At 41.3% G+C, this 25,125-nt stretch overlaps 1 protein-coding gene across 6 annotated transcripts in view; it reads left to right on the forward strand.

The window, feature by feature from the left end:
- Positions 1-25,125, forward strand: part of LIFR (LIF receptor subunit alpha) — a 134,577-nt gene that overhangs the window by 72,816 nt on the left and 36,636 nt on the right. For all 6 annotated transcript variants that reach the window (XR_009153551.1, XR_009153552.1, XM_058170032.1 and 3 more), the window contains 7 exons: positions 2,132-2,422; positions 5,045-5,174; positions 6,542-6,708; positions 7,857-8,002; positions 10,404-10,569; positions 11,494-11,564; positions 13,119-13,332. Coding sequence is in view for 4 of the 6 variants with exons in the window: in XM_058170032.1 (XP_058026015.1) it covers positions 2,132-2,422; positions 5,045-5,174; positions 6,542-6,708; positions 7,857-8,002; positions 10,404-10,569; positions 11,494-11,564; positions 13,119-13,332 (1,185 nt within the window). In the remaining 2 variants the exon portion in view is untranslated. The remainder of the gene's footprint in view (positions 1-2,131; positions 2,423-5,044; positions 5,175-6,541; positions 6,709-7,856; positions 8,003-10,403; positions 10,570-11,493; positions 11,565-13,118; positions 13,333-25,125) is intronic.

Consider the following 25,125-nt stretch of genomic DNA (forward strand, 5'->3'; position numbering starts at 1 on the left):
CGAACCTTTCGTCGCGAGCTTAAAACTCACCTATTCATCTGCGCTGGACTGGGTTAGCTTTTAAACTTATGGGTTTTTAATGGGTTTTTATTCTAAATTTTAATCGTGGCCAATTTAATAAGTTTTTTAATTATATTTTAATCGTATTTATATTGTATTATTTTGTATTTTTTATCAGGCTGTGAACCGCCCTGAGTCCTTCGGGAGAAGGGCGGTATAAAAATTTAAATAATAAATAAATAAATAAATAAATTTCCTGACAATTAGAACAATTAATCAGCGGAACAACTTGCCTCCAGAAATTCTGAATGCTCCAACACTAGAAGTTTTTAAGAAGATGTTTGTTAACCATTTGTCTGAAGTTGTGTAGTGTTTCCTGCCTAAGCAGGGGGTTGGACTAGAAGACCTCCAAGGTCCCTTCCAACTCTGTTATTCTTTTGTTTAAAGTGCATGTCTGAAGTTTACTTCTGGTTTCTGGCAAAAACTACTATAGGAGAAAATGGATTTACTTAGCAACTGCCATGTTTGTTTAATAATCACTATGATCACTTAATGAAGAGAGCAGTGATCATAAAGTTATGATCATTGTAAAAATGATCATAACTTTGAGTCTGATCACATAATGCCTCAACCTACATCCACAACAAGGTATGACCATAATTCCAGGCTTAAATATGGTTGTAAGCTGAGGGCTACCTGTAGTGAGGCATGCTAAGGGTTGAAGTAATCTGGAGAGCCATCAGTTGTTTTCTCTTGTAGTATAGCCATATGTCTGTGTGGTTCTGTTTAGGCTGAAAAATGAGCACTGTTTTTCTATAACGCCTGGAGCCTCCTTTGGGTGTTTATAAGATGTACTTATAGCAGGTGGTACAATCAGCAGCTGTTTTTTGTTACCTTGTTGAGTTGCTGAGCCTGGATCCTTGTATGGCACCTATGGGTTCCCTTGGTGCCTATCTAGTCAATGCTACATCTGATTTCATTTTGGTTTGCTGTTGTTGTTGTTTTAGATTATTTTAATTTAGAGAGAGGGAGGGAGTGGGAGGTGGACAACAAATAGAGAGGGCCCAGGCTCAAGCATCTTTTCTGTTTCCAAGAGTTCTAATGTCCCCCACACTTACCTAGAGACATTTCAAGAAGATACGAATGATAGAGAGTTGTCAACCGGTGTTCTGCTTAGAAATATGCCCATCTGTCAGAAACAATTCAACTGTAAGGTGAAGAAGTAGAGAGCATCATGAGAGGTTAAAGGGAATAATGGATATGATTTCATGTGTTTACCTTCTGGCATTTTGTGAGACAGCTGTTCTTAAAATGTGGGTCTGCGGGACAAGAATTTTGGAAATCTTTAGAGTAAAAGAATATAACAGAATAACAGAGTTGGAAGGGACCCTGGAGGTCTTCTAGTCCAACCCCCTGCTCAAGCAGGAGATCCTATACCATTTCAGATAAATGGTTGTCCAATCTCTTCTTAAAAACCTACAGTGTTGGAGCACCCACAACTTTTGTGGTCAAGTTGTTCCACCGATTAGTTGTTCTCACTGACAGGAAAATCTCCTCAGTTCCAGGGTTAAATTATGTGAGTTTAGTTTGCTTTCAAATCCAGAATTGGTATCTCTATTTTTCTAAAGTCTGAGTTTTTTTCAGGACCAGTAATTTTAATTAATACTGTTAGTTTAAGTGTACCTTCTCAAAGGCACCTGTGTTCTGTTGTGCTTCGTTCTTATGTGATGGAGATTATAGCTCAGTGGCTCTAATTCCCCGGAGGCTGGGCCTGTAAATGAATTGTTGTGTGCAGCTGTTTTGCTGAATAATCAATGTCGCCAATTCTTTCCTTTCTCAGTCGTGTCTTTATTTTATTTTATTTTTTTAAATAGTTTTTATTGAACATTTTTCAACTTTAAAAAACACAAGTACAAATGAAAAAAGAGGGAAAAAAGAAAACAAATACAAATACAAACAAATAAAAAACACAAGCAACACAACAATATAATTTTACAGCTTTCCATATCAGCTTTTGTAATTCACTATTCAATATTTGCCTTCTCATAAATTTTAACAATTCTAGTAATACTATAATAATTGTATTATAACAATATAATACGTTCTGATTAGTCTTGTCTTTCTGTTGCAGGAAGGTCCACAAGCAAAATCCCCAAAATGTACCCTATAGATAAAGTGGTGGCAATAGGTTCCAACGTGACTTTCTGCTGTGTATATCAACCTGGATACACTTTCATCAGTATTAATTATGCTTCGTGCAAAACTCTGAAATGTGAGATTGCCCCTCTCACCAAATGGAGCCAGACAATCTTTGTGCAAAATGTTATTCGTGACCCTTATTCTGATATCAATGGCTGGTGTGAAGTACGAAAGGAAGGAGCATCCAAACTCTCCATTGGTGGAACAGTTTTATTTGTGGGCTGTAAGTGTTAATTTCTTCCTTATATTTTATGGTTTACCTATTCTGTGTAGATCCATGTATGGGTAAACAATTTGGGTGAATGGCAAAGATTGAAAAAAAAAGTTGCTGAAAATAATAAAAGGAGAAATGAAATAAATAAAATGAAATAAAATATGTAAAAGCTACTTTCTATGTATGACTCTTACTATCAAACGAAGAAACTAAGAGTCCAGGCAGTTCAAATTAATATATAGGTTTATTGTATGCTAAACTTTAACTTAAGACTGTCTACAGTTGACCTCATCCCATTCCTAAGAGGTCTGTAAGGGGCGTGCATAAGAGCACCAGCGTGTCTACCGTCCCTGTCCTAATATTCCCTTCATTTGTATTCATTTTGTATTCCATTCATGCTGATACTTATATATATTATTTAATATGTATTTGACAAAATAAATAAATAAATTAAATAAATAAATAAAGCTCTCTACAAGAATCTGAACTAACAGTCAAAGTGAGTTAGCGGTAGATATGAGTCAGTGGAATTCAAGGTGGGCTGGACTTAGATCTCTTGTGGGCATAAAAAGGATTTGAGATTGATGATGTATTTGACCCCTCTCTGGGGCTCAGGATGGTCATCTGCTACATTTCCTACACTTACATTTCAAAATGCAACTCTTAAATAATTTGAAAAACTGAAATTCCAGAAATTGGCTCCACTGTAGAATGGACAGTGCTCTGGAACAGACTATTTTGGTGGGATCAGTTCTATTAGACAGTATGGTAATCATTTATCGTATTTTTTACGTGAGCTGAGTTGTGTGTGGTAGCAATAGATCACGAAAGAATGATCTTTTTATTTTTTATTTATTTTTATTTTTTTTATTATTTTTTTTATTTTTTTTTATTCAAAAAGTTTTACAAAAAAATTTTTCCCCCTTTCCCCCCAACCCCTCTCCCTTCACAAACCCCCTCCCCCCTCCCCCCCTGGCTTCCCGGAACAAACACAAGGTATAGTTAAAAATAAAACAAACATATGCTAAAAAAATTTTTTCCCAAAACTATTATACCAATTCTCCCTCTCTAGCTCTGACTTCCTCCTTACATAACCAAATCCTTCAAAAAATTAACAATAAACAGTAATAAAATATATAAATCAGTAGAACAAATTAATCCTAAAATATTTAAAACCAGCTAAAGCATAAAAATCCAATGCAGTTCAGAGAATATCTCCTTATAGCTTCTATAACCATATAACCATATAATTTCCCCAAGTCCTTCTTACATAAGATCTTTCAAGAATATTCTATTTAAAATTCAATACAACAGATTATAAAATTTATAAAATTTCAATAGAAAATTACAATATTATTTAATTAATTACAATATCTATTCAACTTTAGTCCTTCCTCATCAAAATCCAGTATATCCAAATATCTAGTCTCTTATAATCACAAATTGTCTTTCGGGACACTAATATTTTTGTCTATTAATATTTTAAAAACCTTGTTTCAAAATAATACTTTTGTCTCTTGCCATTTTTTGGTGCATTAATCTCTGTCTTTCCTTCGTTGCTCCTTTTAAAAGTCAATCACAATATTTCCTAGTAATTCCTTATGTCCAGAAATCCAAAATTACTGCCGTATATTCCATCAGTCCAAAAGAGAACTCTTGGGAAACATTAAGCTTGTGAGTCTTTTCCATTTGAGGACAATCTCCTGTAGCACAAATTCAGGCAGCTCATCCAAACTATTTAAAGAAAACTTCTTTAGATCACCTTGTTTCTTCACGATCAAATCTTCATATTTATCCACTTTTATTTGTATGTCCTCCATTCCATTTTCCGAATAATTGCACTGGTTAATTTGCTCCAAACTCTCATCCAAAACGTCCCCATTTTTATCAATTCGTATTTTGAATAATTAAATACATACTTTCTGTGTAGTCCTGTATAAAGTCACGAATCCATTCTTCTGAAAGAACCTCCATAACAAAATTCCTGCTGAGAATCCCTTGTAAAGTACTTAAACAGCGTAATATAATCCAACAGTCCACAGCCAAACACAATAAGATAAAATCTCCATTCAGTTTCAATTCAACAGCAAAGCTCCCTTTGATGTATCGCTCTGCTTTCAGTTTCTCTAAAACGAAACTGAAGGGGGGCGCAAGTCAGAAAATCAAAAATACTTGCAAACCAATAATTGTTCCTCACACTCGTTCCGCCTGCTTTTCGTATCCACAAAAAGAAATCAATTGCTAGCAGAAGTGGACACCTTCCTCTTTTCCTGCTTTTTCAGGAGCGCAGAGAATACTGGAGGTGGGGGAGGGGTAAATAAGGGGATTCGACCGTTCAGGACTTTGTATTACAAAACAAAGCCCTAGGGAATCTACCCAATTCCTCCCCTTGCTCTGTCTCTCTCTTTCAACCAGAGAGAGAAATGAAGCCGGGATCAGTTGTTAAATCCGGCTTTTACCATATTCAATGCGGAGTGCCATAAATTAGCACCCAGCGAGAAAGGTGGCGCCACCCAGAAGCCCAGAATGATCTTTTTATATTAATTTCCTTACTGAATTATTGTTGAAATGGTAGATTCAACTAATATGTACATATAGGTAACACTTCTTCTTTCCCATTTGTTACTATAGATCCTCCAGGCATCCCCCAAAATTTAAGCTGTGAAACACGGAATTTTAGGGAAATAGAATGCCACTGGGAGGAGGAAAGATACACCTTCTTATGTGGCTCAAGAAGAACCTATTATTCCTTATTTGAAGGGTATGTTTCCGTGTACTTTTTTTAAAGTAATAGAATATATATGTGTGTGTGTTTGTGTGTGTATATGTATATATGTGTGTGTGTGTGTATGTGTGTGATATTTGGTACAAACGTTATTCAGATAAACTTCTCATTTATTTATATGTGTAGTTAGGTTGTAGGTCAGGGGTGACAAACTCGATTTCATTGAGGGCCGCATTAGGGTTGTGTTTGACCTTGGGGTGGAATGGGTGTGGCCGAGGTGGGCATGGCCAGCTCATTATCACTCGTGTCAGGGACACCTGTGGTGGCCTGAGCGCTCTGCCAGAGAAAACGGGCTCCCAAGCTCCATTTTTGGCTGTGATGGCCTCCTACAACCCTCTGCTAGCAAAAGCTTCCAAGCTCCATTTTCACTGGCAGAGGCACCACAGGCCGGTCCTTCACTGTTTCCAGGGCGGCCCCACAGGCCAGATCTAAGCACCCTGCAGGGCGGATCCGGCCCCGGGGCCTTGAGTTTGACACCCTTGTTGTAGGTTGACCCAATGAGATAAGTCTGTGGAGAGCTACTAATTATAAATGGCCATATATCTTATGCCTTCCTTATGGTTTTCCAGGGCAATCAGAATAACAACTATGATGGCTAACAGGAGTGTGCACCAATACAGTGTAGTGGTTAAGAGGTTGATCTAGGTTGAAGTCTACTCTCAGCCATGTCTTTTAGGCCAGCCATTCTGTCTCAAATGTGTATGGCGATTCTCAGTTATCCAGATCATGGTGGTCCCAATGGTGCTTTTTCAAGAGGCAATTGGACTTGACATTTCACAATTGATAAAGGAGAATATTGGTAGCTGAGGACTGAAATGAGGGGTCCTTAGTGCTCTCTGAGCTTGGCTGCTTTCTTGCAAATGTTTCATTACATCTGTAGGAGAACAACCAAGTGCAGAGGGCACTAAGGACCTCCCACTCACACAAATCTGTTGATGATAATAAGATAGATGGTGAAAGTAACACAGTAAGTGATGTGATATAGAGATGGAATTGTTGAGGATGGAAAGTAGATGGAGGAGAAAATCTTTTTGCCCAGGGTTTCTTCAGATTCAAAGATTAAAACTTTGTCCAGCTTTTGAAGATCCTAGCTATTCCTCTCCTCCCCCCCACTCCACCCCGGAAGCCTCCTCTGGCAGAAAGCCAGTTTCCTCTCCCTGCTTATAGCAGGGCTGATCTGGAGTGGAAAAACAGAGGGCCAACAAAATATGGTTTATTTAATGACATCTGTTTTTTTTGAGTCAACTTATTTGTCCATTGAAATCACCGCATGACTATGATTTATCTGACCTTTTCTATGAGATGTTTTCTCTGTTTTTAATCATTTCTCTTTAACTTTTCAGAAACTCTGGGAAAAATATGTCATGTGCAACAATGCCTCGAAATTGTAAATATTATCACTGTAATTTTACACTCCTGAAGGACCAAACAGAATACAACTTCACACTACATGCTTTCAGTCATCTTGGCCAAGCAGAAGCTTCCCTCTTAATTGATATTAGGCATAGAGGTGAGATTTTTTTCCCTCTGTCCTCTGGTGAAAAACCTTTTTTTTAAAAATTTGAAGTTAATCAAAGTTTGAAGTTTTATTTATCTGCCATGGAAAAGAGGTGTTCCATTTAGAGCATTGTTCTCCTCCTCCTCCTCCTCCTCCTCCTCCTCCTCCTCCTCCTCCTCCTCCTCCTCCTCCTCCTCCTCCTCCTCCTCCTCCTCCTCCTCCTCCTCCTCCTCCTCCTCTTCTTCCTCTTCCTCCCCTTCCCTTTCCCTTTCTCCTTCTCCTTCTCCTTCTCCTTCTCCCCTCCCCTCCTCTTCCCCTCCCACTCCCTATGTGTTTATGTGTAGGTATGTGTGTGTATGTGGTTTAATGGACAAAGTGTTGAATGTAGAAACAGGGAGACCCAACTTTGAGTCCATTCTCAGCCCGTGGAAGCTCACTGGATGATTTTGAGATACTCATTGCTTCTCATCCCACCTACCTCAATGGGTGGTGGTGGTTGGGGAAAAGTAGAAGAAGACAGCACTGTGAATTCTGTCTTGAGCTTCTGAATAAAAGGCAGGATATAAATCTAACAAACTTCTGATACATTTTTGTATCTTTCCTTTTCCCAATCACATTCAGATTGCTCCTATTTTCTCCACTGCAACAGCCCAGGACTGTTAGCTATTTAAGTCTGAGAAAGAATGTGATGGAATGTATGGATGACCTTTGTATGGATGACCTTGGAGAAAGAGGGGAAGAGAAGCAGATTGGAAACAAGCAAGAGAGGAGAGGAGCCCCCAGTGGTTTAATGATCAGCAGAGGAAACTTTAAAAGGACCTGCCCTAATGGATCAAGCAGTTAAAAGTAGTGGTGGGAAGTTTCATATTTTCAGATCAGGTTCTTGCAGGAATAAATCAGAAAAATGTGTTTGTGTATGTATATTTGTAGAGAAGGATAAAAGCTAGCCAAACTTCATTCTAGACAGAATTTATAGGTCATCATGGATCAGTGAAAAATTCAAATTTATTCCCAGCAAGGATTTTGGTGGAATGTAAAAACAAAATCCTTACTGATTGCATGCTAATCTCTTAGTTGACCGTTTTGTGCTGCATTGGTTTGCCAGTGAATAAAAACGCAAGTTAGGATTCCTTTTAATGAGATATGTTTTTCCTTTCCAGTTTACCCACATACTCCTACAGACTTAAAAGTGAGCAGTGTAACTTCAACTAGTTTCAGACTGTCATTTTTCTTGCCTGGCAATTTCAAAGAAACCAAACTGCAATGTCAGGTTCAAATTTCCACTGGTGCTTCCCAAGAAGAAAGGGTAGGCATCCTATGACATTTTTATAATGTATTATTGCCATGTCTATATGGCAAACTTATACTCATCCTTTGGGACTTCTTCATAGACACGCCTTGACTTAGTCTTTATAATCGGATTATACATGTGGTTTAGTTTCTGGTCCCTTCCTCCATCTTCCTCTTGTAAAGAACTATTATTTATTGTTCATTTGCTTATATGCCATGTTTCTATCCAACGAAAATGCATGTCCTGTACACAAGCTACTAAGCACTGCGGCATTGTTAAAAGACCACCTGTAGATCCGACTGGCTTGTAGTGAGCAGGATAGTCCCTCAAAAGCCAGATCACAAGCATTTAATAGGTGGGTTCTTCTACACCTGGGGTGTCAAACTTGATTTCATTGAGGCCTGCATCAGGGTTGTGTGACCTTGGGGGGAGGGGCAGAGTGTGTGTGCCCAGGGTGGGCATGGCCAGCTCAATGTCACTTGTTTTGAGGGCGCCTGTCAGGGGCTCCCGAGCTCTGTTTTCGCCTGCAATGGCCTTCTGCAACCCTCTGCCAACGAAAATGGATCTCTGGTGGGGAGTGTGACCCTCCAGAGCTCTGTTTTCACTGGCATAAGCATCGGAGGCTGGTCCTTCACTGTTTTCAGGGCAGCCCCGCAGGCCAGATCTAAGCACCTCATGGGCCGGATCTAGCCCTTGGGCCTTGAGTTTGACACCCCTGTTCTATACACTCCTTGGAATTTCCTTTTACCACAGTTGCTGAAAATTGATGACGAATTTCTCATCATTTACAGATGTAAAAGCATATGAAAACTGTACCCAAAGCCCCATGATAGGCTTAAACATAGCTTAAGAAGTCAAACACTTCAACTGCCCCCCAAAACAAGAAAAAAACCACCCCACTTAGCTTTGCCTCCTGCTACTTTAGGGTCCCCGTGAAATGCCATAAGCACACCAGACCAAACAAAGGTTTCTCTCCCTGATCAAAAAGTGAAAGTCCCACTACTATAAACTACTGTAAATTGTAGTAAAGAAAAGTAATGCAACTCTTTCAAAACTGACTTGAGGATGCCCTATTTAGCAGGCTTACTGCTGCAGTGCTGCATTGACCTCAACATTCTTCCAAACGTTCTTCAAGGTAAGCCTATAAAAATGGAATTCTTTCATTTTTACAGCAAATATAGCTTTACCATTGGCCGTATAGCAAATACAGCTGCACAAGTGTTACTGAAGTGTTTCATTGACTTCAACCCTTCAGTAACACTTGTGCACTGGTAAAGTTGTTTCAGCTAAAAAAAAAAAAAAATGTAGGAAAAAAACGTTCCCATTCTGTTCATTCCCCTTGTATTCATCCTTTACTTTGATTTTCTTCCACCTGTCTGTTTGCTCATCATACAAGAACATTTGACTACTGAAGTTCCTGGAAATAATGCATGGTTGCAATGATAATTGATTGGGTGCATCAGTGCTCTGCCTCTTGATTAGCAAGTTGTTTGTGTATCGTTCTGTGGTTGCATAGCATTCATAGGAATGTTAGATCTCTCTTGCTATGCCACATTTGAAAGGGATCTATGCGGGGGTTCCCCCCCCCTTTAAATGTGTATGTTCTTATAAAAGAGTGATGCACACATTATATAAATAGCTTTTCATGGCATGGACCCAGGTTATTTAAAGAACCAGCTCATTCCAATGAGATGAGCCATGGTGGTGCAGTGGTCAGAGTGCAGTACTGCAGGCTACATCTGCTGACTGCTGCAATTTGGCAGATCAAATCTCACCAGGCTCAAGGTTGACTCAGCCTTCCTTCCTTCCAAGGTGGGTAAAATAAAGATCCAGATTGTTGGGATCAATAGGCTGACTCTGTAAACCATTTAGAGAAGTGGTTTACTGTGAAGCAGTCTATAAGTCTGTGCTATTGCTATATCTGCTCTGGCAGAAGAAGTATATTGCAGACCCTATTGGTCAAGGTATTTTGCCTGGCAGAAGGTTCCAGAAGAACCTTTTCTACCAAGGCACCTAACCTCTGGAGCATCCTGCCCCCTGACCCAGTAAGATCTGCACCTCCCCCCCTTCTGGACTTCCAAAAGGGCTTGAAGACCTGGGTCTGCCAGCTGGCCGAAGGACCCAGTAAGGGACTGGCATCTTGAATTTAATGAATTAATTAGATGCCTCCTGTTCCCTGGGCGCACTCTGCTCTTTTCCTTTCCATCTTGGTTAATTGAATTTTAACTATATGGTTCTTGTTTATGGTTGTCATGTTTTATATAGTATTTTAATTGTATGACTGTAAGTTATCTAGAGTCACCTAGCGAGGTGGGTGGCATAAAACTGTAATAATAAATAAAATCTGGACCATGCAACAATAATTGTAACCATCAGCTCTTTGACCTAAAGATATGTTCCTGTTTTCTTTTTTAAGAATGTGCTGCTGGATGATTCAGAAAATTTACGTTACACAATCTCAGTGGACAAATTGCATCCATTCACAAAATACGATTTCCAAATTCGCTGTGCCACTCCAAAACCTTTCTTTTGGAAATGGAGTGATTGGAGCACGAAGAAAAGCTATAAAACTCAGCAAGCCCGTAAGTGTATTGAATTTTGGATGCCTACGAATAGAAATTAAAATTAAATATGAGTCCCATGATTTTCTATGATTATGATATTCACCTGAAAGCACCATCAGACATCTCCCAGCACCATCTAAGTGCATCCTAATAATTATGGATCTGACCATTTTTGGCTTTGCCATGGCACAAAAACAGGCAAGGTACGGATCCTGTCCATTTTGCATGATTTTCACATGGGATCAACATGAAAGCACTGTAAAATTACAGAACATTATTATCTACACACAATTGCAACAGGAATCATGAATCTGAGAAGTGAATCCTTAATAATCATATTGTGTTTTACAGGTCATAACCACCAGAATAAATTTTATAAAATACCAGAAACTCTTCCAAATCAGAGATTTACTGTACTGTTGTATCACACTGATCTATTGCTTGATAGACTCAGAAAGATTCTATGTAAAAAAAAAAAAGTTCCAAAAACAGAAGCTGAAATACTAGTCGATCATTTAAAAGGCTGTTCCTCAGTAAAACTTTATCTTACCTCTTTGTAGGTCAAACTTTAATGCATAAATGAAAACTTTCAAACTCACAACTCGAAACTTCACAAATTTCAAATCATCTGATATGTTAATTTGTACAACTAATACGTTAGACCTATTTTGCAAATAATTAAATGAAATGTTAATAGTAAGCAACATTTGGTGTATCCAGAATATATTTAAGCTAAATGGTATAAGAAAACTCTGCATCTCTGTAACTATAAATATTTTTTTCCAAACAATGAAAAAGCTTCAGTGTTGCAGGTTGTACAATTCCTGATGAATACAAATTGGACAATATATAAACAAAGTCTAACATCTTAAAGAAAATGTACCTATTATATATGCCCATTAATGATACTTTCGTTAATGCAATTAACTATTCTTCTTCTAGAACCAGCAAGACCGCTTGATATCTGGAGAGAAAAAGATGCTACTGAAGATACAGTTACCCTATTTTGGAAGGTATATATTAAGATATTTGTGTCTAAGGTCCCATGTTTTGAATATCAATTTTTAAAATTTATTTTATTAGATTTTTTAAACTCCCGCCTTTATTACTTTATAAGTAAATCAAGGCCTCAAGCATGCCTAATACTCCTTCCACTTCCTATTTTACCCACAACAACAACCCTGAGAAGTTGGTTGGGCTGAGAGAGAATGATTGGACCAGTGTCATCTGGCTAGATTTCATGGCTAAGGAAGGAATTGAATTCCTGGTCTCCTGGTTTTTAGCCTGGTGTCTTAACCATTAAACCAGTGATAATCAACCTGGTCCCTACCGCCCACTAGTGGGCGTTCCAGCTTTCATGGTGGGCGGTAGGGGTTTTGTCCGATACTGAAGCACTTTCCTTTTTTTTTTTAACTTAATTGACTTTTAAAAATTTTTCATAGCATTATTTAAAAACATTTTCATTAGGTTTTCATAAAATTCCCTGTGACAATTTAAATTTCTGAAAATATACTATTTGTATCACGCGCGCATAAGTTTAGTTCATGTTACATAAGTGAAACTAAATGGCGCTATGGTGCGACTGCAAACAAAAGAGCCTCGTCCCAGAATAGCTCGCGCATCTCCCCCCACACCACCCAGCTGTAACAGACAAGCAGAGCTGGTAGCTGGCGCCCCCACCAACCCAATCCACAACGCGCGAGAGGCATGCGCAGACGACGATACATGGCGCATTACTGTGGAACCGGTGGGTAGTTAGAAAATTTTATTACTAACAGAAATACAAAAGTGGGCAGTAGGTATAAAAAGGTTGACTACCCCTGCATTAAACCAAAGTGTCTCAATATTTAACTGACTGAAGATCGAACTTTCCTTGAACTTTCACATAACCCTTTCAAAGGCATATGAGCATATATGTATATATATGGTATATATACCATATTTTTCAGACTATATTTTTCACCTAGATTTCGAAGAGGAAAACAAGAAAAAAAACTTTTTGGCCTCTGCGCGTCTGGTTTTTGCCCTCCCTGGCCCCCAGGAGCACTCTGCAGGCCTCCCAAACCCTCTGTGCATCCTATTTTTGGCCTCCAGAACCCCAACACATCACATTTTTGCCCTCCCCAGCCCCCAGGAGTACTCTATAGGCCTCCCAAACCCTCTCTGCGCCCGTTTTTCCAAAAACCGAGCCTGTTTTTGGCCCAAACCCCCCATGCGTCCTATTTTTGTCCTCCCCAGACCTCAGGAGCACTCTGCAGGCCTCCCAGACTCTCTGCGTGTCCTGTTTTTGGTGAAAACGGGACCTGGGGGGTGGTGGTCAGGAGGCCAAAAACAGGGTTGTATTCGGTCTATAAGTTGCACCATTTCCACCCATTTTTTGGGGGAGGGGGGGAGTGCGTCTTATTGTCTGAAAAATACGGTAAATGGTTTGCCCAGTGCTTTGTAAATAGAGGACAATGAAGAATATTATTACAAACTTTTTAAAGGCATTAGTTTACTCTCTCACTTCCTTTCTCCTTTTCCTTGGAATAATTATTTGCTTCTGTTTACAATTTGTTTCTGGATAGCCACTCTCTATTCTTGAAAGCAATGGATTGATAGAAACTTATGAGGTATATTGGACCCTTCCGGATAAATCCACAAAGAATGAATCAGTTCCTGCATCCCACAACTCCACCAAAATAAATCTTGGGAAGAATGATTACATATTTACAGTGAAGGCAAAGAATAAGGCGGGTTTTTCTCCTCCTTCTTCAATCAATAGTGCTGAACTTCCAGCGGGTAAGTAAAAGGGGAAATTGTTGTTGTTTATAAGTTGTGGGAGGAATGAGCAGTGGGAATGAGAGGTCCAGTGAGATTTTGTGTTTAAAAACAACAATATTACATTTTCATGGTTTTTTTTAAAGCATGTTGATTAAACAAAATACTGTAGGTGGTATTTGCAGTATTTCAGTTTCCATTAAAAGTCCTATAAACAAATTGGCGCAAAGCCCAGTGGTGGTATTCAGCCAGTTCTATCCGGTTCAGGCAAACTGGTAGTGGCAGTTGCAGGAAGCTCCGCCCACCTGCCCGGACTTCATCACGTCCCGTTTTTGATGCTCTGCACATGCACAGAAAGTTCTGTGCATGCATGGAGGTGGCACGTGCTCACATTTGCGAACCAGTAGTGAAGTGAATACCACTCCTGGCGCAAACATTAGATGTTCTACCTGCTCTGAGAGCATGGGAAAATTTAGATGATCCTGCATTGCTTTTATAAGCTGAATTTGGAACAAGATTTTTGGCAGCATATGGTTCTCTTCTTGAGCAAGTAAACAAGAAGTCTTCCATTAATTGCACTTTCACTGAGTTTCTAATGAGCCTGGATATGATGGATAAAAGCTTTCAAACAAGTCAGAATAATGAGCGATGTTTGTGAAACATGATCCTATTGCCTTGCTAATGGGGCCAGATTGAAGCTTGCTTACCCAAATATGGAGGTTTTAGTGTCAGCATCCACCTGAATTTCAGTGTGTATCCACCTTTTTCAGGAATTGGTGGATAGTGGGAAGTTTTCTTCCTCCAAATTCTTCCCTCTTTTCATATAATTGCTACCAACCTGCCTTCCATTGAGGACCTGTATACTGCACGAGTCAAAAAGAGGGCTGTGAAAATATTTACGGACCCCTCACATCCTGGACATAAACTGTTTCAACTCCTACCCTCAAAACAACACAACTAGACACAAGAACAGTTATTTCCCGAACGCCATCACTCTGCTAAACAAATAATTCCCTCAACACTGTCAAACTATTTACTAAGTCTGCACTACTATTAATCTTCTCATAATTCCCATCACCCATCTCTTTCCACTTATGACTGTATAACTGTAACTTTGTTGCTTGTATCTTTACAATTTATGTTGATATTATTTCCTGATTCCTGATATCATTAAGTGTCGTACCTTAGAATTCTTGATGAAGGTATCTTTTCTTTTATGTACATTGAGAGCATATGCACCAAGACAAATTCCTTGTGTGTCCAATCACACTTGGCCAATAAAAAATTCTATTCTGTTCTGTTCTGTTCTGTTCTGCTCTGCTCTGCGCTGCGCTGCTCTGCTCTATTCTATTCTATTCTATTCTATTCTATTCTATTCTATTCTATTCTATTCTATTCTATAATACTCCTCACATGATGACCATTTAGTAATGAAATTGTTTTTGGAAGAGAGCAGAGACAGTTATTAATAGAGCTGACCACTGTGGCATTTGCAATATTTTATTTTATTTTATTTATTGTTTTATTCTGCCCATCTTATAAACAAGTCTGAGTGGCTCCCTGTCAAAAGTAAAAACAACATAAAAACCACAATAAAGCTATAAAACTAAACTTTTAAAAACATGAAAAACAACAAAACCCTTGTCAGCTAGTCTGTTATCCTACTACTTGGGGGTGGGGGGGAAGCCAGGTCTTCAAAGCTTTATGATATTTATTTATTTAAAATGTTTATGTAGCCACTCATATTATATTAAAAATGCACAGCTTAAACAGAAAAGCATTAAGGTTTAAACAAAATCTTAGGAAATATGTAGAGAGCTAATATGTAGGGAGCTAAAAGGGTGCAGTGGCTCAGCGGCTAAGATGCTGAGCTTATCGATCGAAAGGTCAGCAGTTCAGCGGTTCGAATCCTTAGTGCCACCTGACGGGGTGAGCTCCCATTACTTGTCCCAGCTTCTGCCAACCTAGCAGTTCAAAAGCATGTAAAAAATACAAGTAGAAAAAACAGGGACCACCTTTGGTGGGAAGTTAATAGCTTTGAAACTGAGATGAGCACTGCCCCTAGAGTCGGGAACAACTAGCACATATGTGTGAGGGGAACATTTACCTTTACCTTTAGAGAGCTAATATTTCTTAATATCTCTTAAATGTATGTATTTTCTGAATATAAATAATTGATTATCCAACCCAGGATTATATTCTTCCAGCCATGTTTTCTCTCTTTAATAGAAGGATGCTATAAGTTGTATTTTAAGGCTTCTACATTTGAAGGCCACAAACTTGTGAAGGAGTTTTAGTTGACTAATTTGTTGTAAAGAACCAAGAGGATTTTACTCAGTGTTGTGTTGTTTCAGTAGGATGTGTATGGCTGGAACTTTCCATTTTTGGCTTTCTAAATTCTGCTGCACATGAGAAATATCTAAACTTTGTGCTAAGAGCCAAATTCTGATCCCTGTATACTTCATATTGTTTCATTTAATCATGCGGAAGATCAATAAACTAAGAGCATTTCCATTTCCTTGACTATTGGTAATTTTACATGAAACCCTGCAGAGTGTAATTTTTAACATGAACTGTGCAGTTTAACTCCTAAAAACCTGCAGTATTTTTTAAAGTGAATCCTGTTCAAGAATGTCCAGCTTCCCTGTATTTCATTACAATATTTTGCCATAAAAAATATAACTTTCTTCTGTTCTCAGCCTCTTTTTCTCCTCCCCCCCACCATTCCTTAATAAGAATTTTTTTTTTTGGTTCTATGGTTAATTTAGGCCTGCGCAAAATAATTATTTTTTTAAAAGCATACAGTACCAAATGTGTAACTTGGTTTATTCATAGGAGACACAAGATGGTCTGAAGGAGCAGCATTTTAGCTGTGCTCTGCAGACTCTCTAATTATATTGGTTTTATTTGTTCTTGAAATCTTTGTTACTGTAAAGTTTACTTATGCACTCATGTTTGGTGTATCTATTGAATTGTGAAAGTATGATTCAATCATAATTCCCATAATTGAATTTAAAATATTTTCTAATTTTTGTTACAATGTTTCAATAAGATGTGGGAGGTTTTTTTTTAAAAAAAACAACAACTAAGGTCTCTTAATTTGTCAAGATGATAACTTGGTAAGAACCAGTGGTGGGATTCTACTGGTTTGGATTGGTTTGGGTGAACCGTTAGCTCCAACTTTCATCCGCGAGCAAACCGGTTCGCTTCAATTTTGAAGTGGGCCCATCCACCCACCCCTGCATTATACTCACCTATATTTCTGTTTCTGAAGCCCAGCTGATCAGCGCGGCAAAGTGGATTGCCATGCCTCAGCTGTTTTCCTTGCCGTCAGTAATGCGGAATGTGAGTTTTTTCCATACTGCGTACGCACACGTTTAGCAAACCGGTTGTTAAACCGATAGGATCCCACCCCTGGTATGAACATAAATTAAGAAATTAAATACATCTACATCAGTGATGGCTAACCTTTTCTGGACCAAGTGGTCAAAGCGCACACGCAACCCCCCAAAATGCAATGCGCGTGCACCCTCACATGTGCCCCTGTGCATGGGCCCCTGCATGTACCCCGCTCCCCTTTGCCTGTGCACACAGCCTTCCACATGCGCCCCCCTGCGCATGTGCAGCAGAGATCTGAAGACCAACTGGGAGGCTGGAGGTGTGCATGCATGTGCGGTGGAGCTAAGCTGGGGCAATGGCTCAGCTGTGGTGGAGACATTAGCTTGGCAGCTCTCTGGCTACTCTGAATGGAAATGCAATTTCAATTTGCAAATCAAATAAATATAGCATGAAAGCCAAGTGTGGCCCTTAAAACACAAGAAATCATTATTGTCCTGTAGGTCATGACACTATGGCTTTGCAGCAGCATCTTTTGGTAGCTTTCAGTTGGCAACTCCTCTGCTCCATCTGTGGTGGCTGCCATGATACAAAGTTTTGTTTGTCTGCAACGCCAGATGGAGAAATAAACAAAATATTTTTCCTCTACGTCAGCTGTGTTTTATATGCATGCCCCTTATAGTCCTTTTAGGAATGGGGTGAGGTCAATAGTAGACAGTTTTTGGTTGAAGTTTTTGGGATTTTGAGAAGAGACCACAGAGTCAAGTAGTGCGTTCCAAGTGTTAATAACTCTGTTACAGAAGTTATATTTTCTGCAATCAAGATTGAAGCGGTTAACATTATGTTTGAATCTATTGTTTGCTCTTGTATTGTTCCGATTGAAGCTGAAGTAGTCTTTAACAGGAAGGACATTGCAATAGATGATTCTGTGTGTTAAATACAGGTCTTGTCAGAGTCAGCGGAGTTCTAAATTTTCTAATCCCAGGATTTCAAGTCTGGTGGTATAAGGTATTTTGTTGTTTTCAGAGGAGCAGAGAACTCTTCTTGTAAAATATTTCTGGACGTGTTCAATTGTATTAATGTCAGAGATGTGGTATGGGTTCCAGACAGGTGAGCTGTATTCAAGAATTGGTCTAGCAAATGTTTTGTATGTTCTGGTTAGTAGTGTAGAGTTTTTGGAAAAGAAGCTGTGAAAAATTAGATTTACAACTCTTAGAGCCTTTTTTGCTATGTAGTTGCAGTGGGCTTTGGCACTTAGATCATTTGATATGAAAACTCCAAGGTCTTTAATAGGGTGGGGGTAATCTGTAAGGTAATGTCCATCAAGCTTGTACTTAGTGTTAGGGTTCTTTTTCCCAATATGTAAGACTGAGCATTTGCTGGTTGAGATTTGGAGTTGCCAAATTTTAGACCAATCAGATACAAAGTCAAGGTCTTTTTGAAGGATAGAAGTATTGTTGGTGGTGTTAAATAGTTTGACATCATCAGCAAAGAGAACACAATAACTTGAGATAAGGTCACAGAGATCATTTATGTATAGTATGAAGAGCGTTGGTCCAAGAACACTGCCTTGGGGAACGCCACTTTTGACAGGAACAGGATTTGATACAGCATTGCCAATTTTGACCGCTTGTTGTCTGTTTGACAGGAAGGCATTTATCCAATTGTGAAGAGGTCCTGAAATGCCGTATGATTTTAGTTTTAGGAGAAGTTTATCATGTACTACTGAGTCGAAAGCTTTGCAGAAATCTATGTAGGTCTATTGCTTTGCCTTGATCAAGATTAGTAGTCCATATGTTTTTGCAATGGAGAAATTGTAAGTTACATGATAATTTTTTTTTGAAACCAAATTGTTTATTAGAGAGTAGGTTGTTTGCTTCTAAATGGAGGGTAATGGGTTGGTTGATGATGATAGGCATCCCTTCCTTCATCCTAGATTGACACACCCATCCACCCAAATCTATCTATTGTTCTATTTAGCTGTGTTTCCTATGCCAGGAGAATGAACCTAAAAAGAAAAGGGCTTTCTACAGAAATCTTGGAGCCATGGAAATAGCCACATTTTTCTAATTTTTGTAGCGAAGTATTGGAAGTAAGAATTATACTAGTGGATGTATATATTCAGTATTCATTAGGTTTTCAGAAATACAGCTTGGCACAAAGGGACTGGAGGATAAAACATATGAAGAACGGTTGCAGGAACTGGGTATGTCTAGTTTAACAAAAAGAAGGACTAGGGGAGACATGATAGCTGTGTTCCAATATCTTAGGGGCTGCCACAAAGAAGAGGGAGTCAGGCTGTTCACCAAAGCACCTGAGGGTAGAACAAGAAGCAATGGGTGGAAACTGGTCAAAGAAAGAAGCAACTTAGAACTAAGGAGAAATTTCCTGACAGTTAGAACAATTAATAAGTGGAACGACTTGCCTCCAGAAGTTGTGAATGCTCCAACACTGGAAATTTTTAAGAAAATGTTGGATAACCATCTGACTGAGATGGTGTAGGGGTTCCTGCCTGGGCAGGGGGTTGGACTAGAAGGCCTCCAAGGTCCCTTCCAACTCTGATGTTATGTTATGTTATGTTAAAGTATTAATTAAAACTTCAAACTACTATTGAGGATTCACTAAATGGGAGAGGAAGAGAATACCAACGTAACTTGTATGCCTGAAATGGCTAGCATGTATCTGAGAATGTTTAAAAACTTGCACACGTTTTATGATCAAAACTTACTAGCAGAAGCAGTTGATTTATTACCATTGATTTATATGTACCTGGCACTTCACAAAAAACCAGTCTGACGAGTCTGCTCCCTCAGTGCATTTTAACCAAGAAAGAAACAATAGACAAAGACATGGTGAGAGGAGTGGTAGATAAGGGGAGGAATTTTCTATTATTATATTCTATTGTAGGGCTGTCAAACTCAATTTCATTGAGGGCCGCATCAGGGTTGTGTTTGACCCTGGGTGGGGTGGGTGTGGCCAGGGTAGCTGTGGCCAGCTTGACGTCACTCATGTCAGGGGCACCTGTGGTAGCCCGAGTGCTCTGCCAGTGAAAATGGGTTTCCGAGCTCTGTTTTTGGCTGCAATGGCCTCCTGCAACCCTCTGCCAGCAAAGACGGAACTCGGGGAGGGCCGCATGCAGCCCTCCCGAGCTCTGTTTTCACTGGCAGAGGCTCTGTGGGCCGATCCTTTATTGTTTCCAGGGTTGCCCCATGGGCCAGATCTAAGCACCCCATGGGCCAAATCTGGCCCCCGGGCCTTGAGTTTCATACCCCTGTTCTTATACTGTGGTATCAGGTTAGATAGGGTCAAACTAGTATCCTTGAAGTATGTTTTTGTTTCATTGGAGTAAGTAAATAAAACACAAGCCATCGCACTGCAGAAGCCATATCGTTACACCTGTAACAGTTTTGACTAATCAAAACTCAGATAGGATTTTTCTTCTTTTTAATGATAAGCTTTAGTTGAGACTGATACCATTTCTAGAGTTATGGAATTTCCTTGTAAATTACAATGGGGATTTTTTCCCCCTGGGAAACTATTAGCTAGTATTCCAGGTTCTGTAATCTGTAGCTCTGACTGATATGAACAGCTTACAATCCTTATGGCTCATCTGATGTTTTTTACAAAGGAACATTTTTGGATGACTCAATGTGTCTCTGCATTATCCCTAGCATAACTGAGAGGCACATTGAGTCATAGATCCCCATCACTGAGGCTGACTCATCTAAAAAGCGGCAATGAGGAATACACTGGCTGTTGCTTCAGACTGGACTTTCTGCTTTTTTGCAAATATTACAGATGCTTATGGAAGACAATGCTTCATTTGTGTGTATTTGTATGTGTCTTGCTTGTGATACCGTTGTGTTTTTTTTATGAGGGAATTTAGAAAGGAATGCCGTCAGCACAGTTGGCAGTACAAAGACTGGAAGAGCTGAGCCATAGTTAAGGACTTAAAATATCTCTCTGCTACAAAAGTCCAGAATCAGGAGAAGCATGTGTGTGTGTGTGTGTGTGTGTGTGTGTGTGTGTGTGTGTGTGTGTGTGTGTATGGAAGCATTGTTCATGTAATAAGATGGGGGAGGTTGGCTAACCCCTTCCCTAGTTGGCTCATGGCCAGAGTGTTGTGACCAAGGCCCAAGTAGTGATTACTAAACACAATTCAGTCCTCAACAAACTTATTTTATTAAAACAGCTGAGTATTAATTCATTATCAGCTTTGTCCAAAACAAAATTCTTGATAACCAGTCCCTCAGCCTTATCACCAACCTTTGATGTCTTTGGCAACCTGCCAAAGGTTTTTCTTGGTAAAAACTCCACAAAGTTCAAGAGATGCTGACAAGAAGCACGGAACCTGTTAGATTCGGGCAATAACGAGGCAGGAGACCAGATGAGTAACAACAGCTCTTTAGTTTATAGTGAACCCAGCAAAAGCAAACGGTAAAAACCCCTCCTTATATACAGTTCAGCTGGAGGCTTCAGCCAATTAGCAACGTGCTATTTCCCGCTCTATTTTCCCTCCAAAACCCTTAAAGATACATTACACTCCTCCCCTCCCAGAAAACTTTTTACCCCTATTTACATAAAATGAATAATTATTTTCTCGTAGTCACGTAAATCATGGGCGTCTCCTAACTCTTTCGGACCTGCGCAGTTCATTATCTGGGAGTGAGTCGAGCTGGCCGGAGGGACTGTTCGTTCCTCTCAGCGCCTCCTCCAGGCCATCCGGCCTTGGATTACTTGTCTTGCAGAGTCGTTCCTGTTTTCCTTCGGAGGGACCGGTTGGTGTCGCTGGAACTCAGATAAGTCCTGCGGTTTTCTCGGGTTTGAGTTAGCTGTGGATTCAATCATTGGATAGTCAGGGCCTGTTTCGTCTGTTTCTAGACTTGTAGCTATTCTTTTTCTTAACTGGTCTATGTGGCGTTTCCAAACCCGGCCATCCTCTATTTCTACGAGATATGATTTGGGCCCGGTTGTTTCTAGGATTGTTCCCTTTTGCCAGTTTGGGCCTTCACCATAATTGTGTGCCCATACGGAACTCCCTACTGTCAATTCTCTTGTTTTGCCCGGTGTTGTTTTGTACCCGTCTGGTGTGTAGTTCGGGTTTAACCGGTCTAACGGGCATCTAAGCTTTCTCCCCATCAGTAGCTCTGCTGGGCTGCGGCCAGTCGCTACACAAGGGGTTCTGTGTTGTACCGCTAAGAAGGTGTCAATTTTTAATTGCCAATCCCCGGGTCTGATTCTGGACAATGCCTCTTTTGCACTCCGGACGAAACGCTCTGCAAGGCCGTTCGTCGCAGGGTGGAAAGGCGCCGAGAGGACATGCCGGATGCCCTCTTCCGCCAAGTACCCCTCAAAAAGGGTCGCCGTGAACTGTGGCCCGTTGTCTGAAACGAGTGTGTCTGGTAACCCGTGTGTTACAAAAAGGTGCCGCAGGACTGAAATTACAGCCTCTGCGGTCATGGATTTCATTAGAATGATTTCCAGCCATTTGGAAAATCGTCTACCACCACTAAGAATGTTTGGCCGTGGAAGGGCCGGCAAAATCGATATGGATTCGGGACCATGGGCCCTGGGGTTTCTCCCACTCGGATTGGGGCCGTTGGTGGTAGTGGTCTGGATTCCTGGCATGCTTGGCATTTCCCAACCCTATCGCTAATCTCCATGTCCATCAAGGGCCACCACACATAGCTCCTGGCTAAACCCTTCATTCTCACGATTCCAGGATGGCCTTCGTGCAGAAGTTCCAGAACTTTTTCCATAATTTCTCTGGGACCACCACTCTATCCCCCCAGAGCAAACACCCCCCTTGCACCGACAATTCCCCGCGCTTTTTTACATATTCCCTAAAACGCTCACCCGGCGCAGCGGGCCATCCTCTTTGCACCCAACCCATTACAGTCCTTAATGTAATGTCCTTGTAAGAAGCCCGAGCCACCTCCTTGGAAGTGACTGGACCAGAGTCCAAAGAGTCAATTAACAAGACGGTGTGCCCGGAGTGGGGTCTTCGATAGTCGCTGGTAAAGGGCATCTGCTCAAGGCGTCTGCATGCCCTAACTCCTTTCCTGGCCGATGTAGCAGTTTGTAAGAATATGCAGCCAGAAAGATAGTCCATCGGGTCAATCTGGGCGAAAGTGCCACGGGCGTTGGGCGATCGCCGCCAGCAACCCTAGTAAGGGTCTATGGTCTGTGACGATTTCAAGTCGCGACCAAAACATATTCATGGAACTTCTTTACCCCGGAGACTATGGCCAAGGCTTCCCTATCCAACTGGCTATAGTTCCTTTCAGCTGAGGACATTGTTCGGGAGTAAAACGCTATAGGGGCTTCTGTGCCATTTGGCAGCCTGTGGCTGAGCACAGCCCCCACCCCGTAGGGGGATGCATCACAAACTAGCACCAATGGTAGTGTGCTATTGTATTGTATCAATAGGCTATCACTAGACAGGAGGTTTTTTATTGCTTCGAGTGCTCTAGCTTCTGCCTTTCCCCAAGACCATGCAGCATTTTTCCCTAGTAATTTGTGTAGCGGCTCGGCTATAGTTGCTTTGTTTTTTAAAAAAAACCGCGTAAAAGTTTACCAGACCCAAAAACGCCTGCAACTCTGTTTTGTTTTGGGGTGCTGGGGCCTTTCTGATTGCCCTAACCTTGCTCTCAGTGGGGTGGATCCCCTCCCTGTCTATCCGATAGCCCAGGAATTCTACGGATCCTACCCAGATCTGGCATTTGTTCAATTTGACTTTTAGACATGCGGATCGGAAAATACTTAAAACTTTTCTCAGTCGCACCCCAAGATCTTCCATATTGTCGGCGGATACCAGTACGTCATCAAAGTACGGTACCACCCCGGGGAGCCCCTGCAGAAGCCGCTCCATTAAATTTTGAAATAACCCTGGTGCCACACTGACCCCAAATTGTAACCTGGTGCATTTGAAAGCACCCCTGTGCGTTACGATTGTTTGTGCTTCGGCCGTGCTGCTATCTACGGGTAACTGCTGATAGGCTTGGGCCAAATCTAGTTTGGCAAAAACCTGCCCCTGCCCTAACGAGTGTAGCAAGTGTTGCACCACTGGGACGGGGTAAGCACTCTTTTGCAAAGCTTTGTTTAGCGTCGCCTTGTAATCGGCGCAAATCCTGACCGACCCGTCTGGTTTCACTGGGGTGACTATCGGCGTCTCCCACTTCGCATGGTCGACTGGCACTAGTATCCCCTGGCTTACTAGTTTGTCCAGTTCCCGGTCAATCTTGGGCTTCAGGGCGAAGGGAACCCTCCTAGCCTTTAAACGGATAGGGGCAACTTGAGGGTCTAGGTTGAAGGAGATAGGGGTCCCCTTGTACTTGCCCAGGCAGTCTTTGAAAACGTCCTCGAACTCCTTCATGAGTTCGTCCTTGAGGTCGACTTCATTTCGGAAGACTCCGGTCACTCCCATGCCCAATGCCCGGAACCAGTCTAGTCCCAACAAACTCGGCAGAGTCCCATCGACGATGGTGATGGGCAGAGTTTTTTCGAACTGTCCATACTTGACGTGGACGGTCGTCGCCCCTCGGACAGGGATCCTGTTCCCTTGATAGTCCTGCACTCGTAGCTTCTGTGGCCGCAGTTTGCGTTTCGCGATAGCCGGCAAGTTTTTCTAAGTTGCTCCAGGACATGATCGTAATTGACGATCCAGTGCCCACTTCCATTCGGCACGGCACTCCTTCGATGAGTGTTTTAATAAAGATTTTTTTTTCTAGGCGTGTTGATGCCTGGCCCACTCTCACGGCGGTCTGATTAAACTTCGCGCCTTTTTTCCCTTGACCAATCCTGGGCCGTTTCGCGGTTCCCGCGCTTTGATTGGTTGGTTTGAATTTTTGGCGGGAAGGTTGGGGCGCTCGGCAGGCTTTGGTGATGTGCCCTTTTTTTTCACATCGCCGACACGTGGCATCCTTAAATTTGCAATGTTGCCGTTGGTGTTGGCCCCCGCAACTCGCGCATTCGCCCCGGTCTTCCCTCTCTGGCCTCCCGGTGTGGAAGACTTCTTCCTCTTCCTCCTCTTCCGACTCGGCCTGGACTTCCTCGTTGTGGACCGGGGTTGTTTTCGCTGCCGCCCCTGGCGCGACTGGCTTTTGTAGTGTTTCTGCCGCTTGGGTAGACATCTCGTGAGCCCTTGCCTCGTCCAGGGCGATTGCGAGCGTTAGGTTGCTTCTGGACAGCAGCCGCCGTCGCAAACGGATGTCCCTGACCCCGCAAATTAGCTGGTCGAGCAACGCGTCTTCCAAGTCTCGGTACTCACAATGGTTCGCGGCTTTCCTCAGTGCTGCCATGTACACACTGATGGACTCGCCTCTTGCTGCATGCGCTGCCTTAATTTGAACCGTTGAACGAACTTGGAAGGCGTTGGTGCATAGTGGGCTTTCAAAACAGTCTGCAGAGTTTGCCACGGTACCGCCTGTACCGGCGTTGGCTCAGAAAGCGATTCCGCGGTGTCGAAAACCTCGGGAC

This window comes from Ahaetulla prasina, chromosome 2, assembly GCF_028640845.1.
Source record: "Ahaetulla prasina isolate Xishuangbanna chromosome 2, ASM2864084v1, whole genome shotgun sequence".
NCBI lineage: Eukaryota > Metazoa > Chordata > Lepidosauria > Squamata > Colubridae > Ahaetulla > Ahaetulla prasina.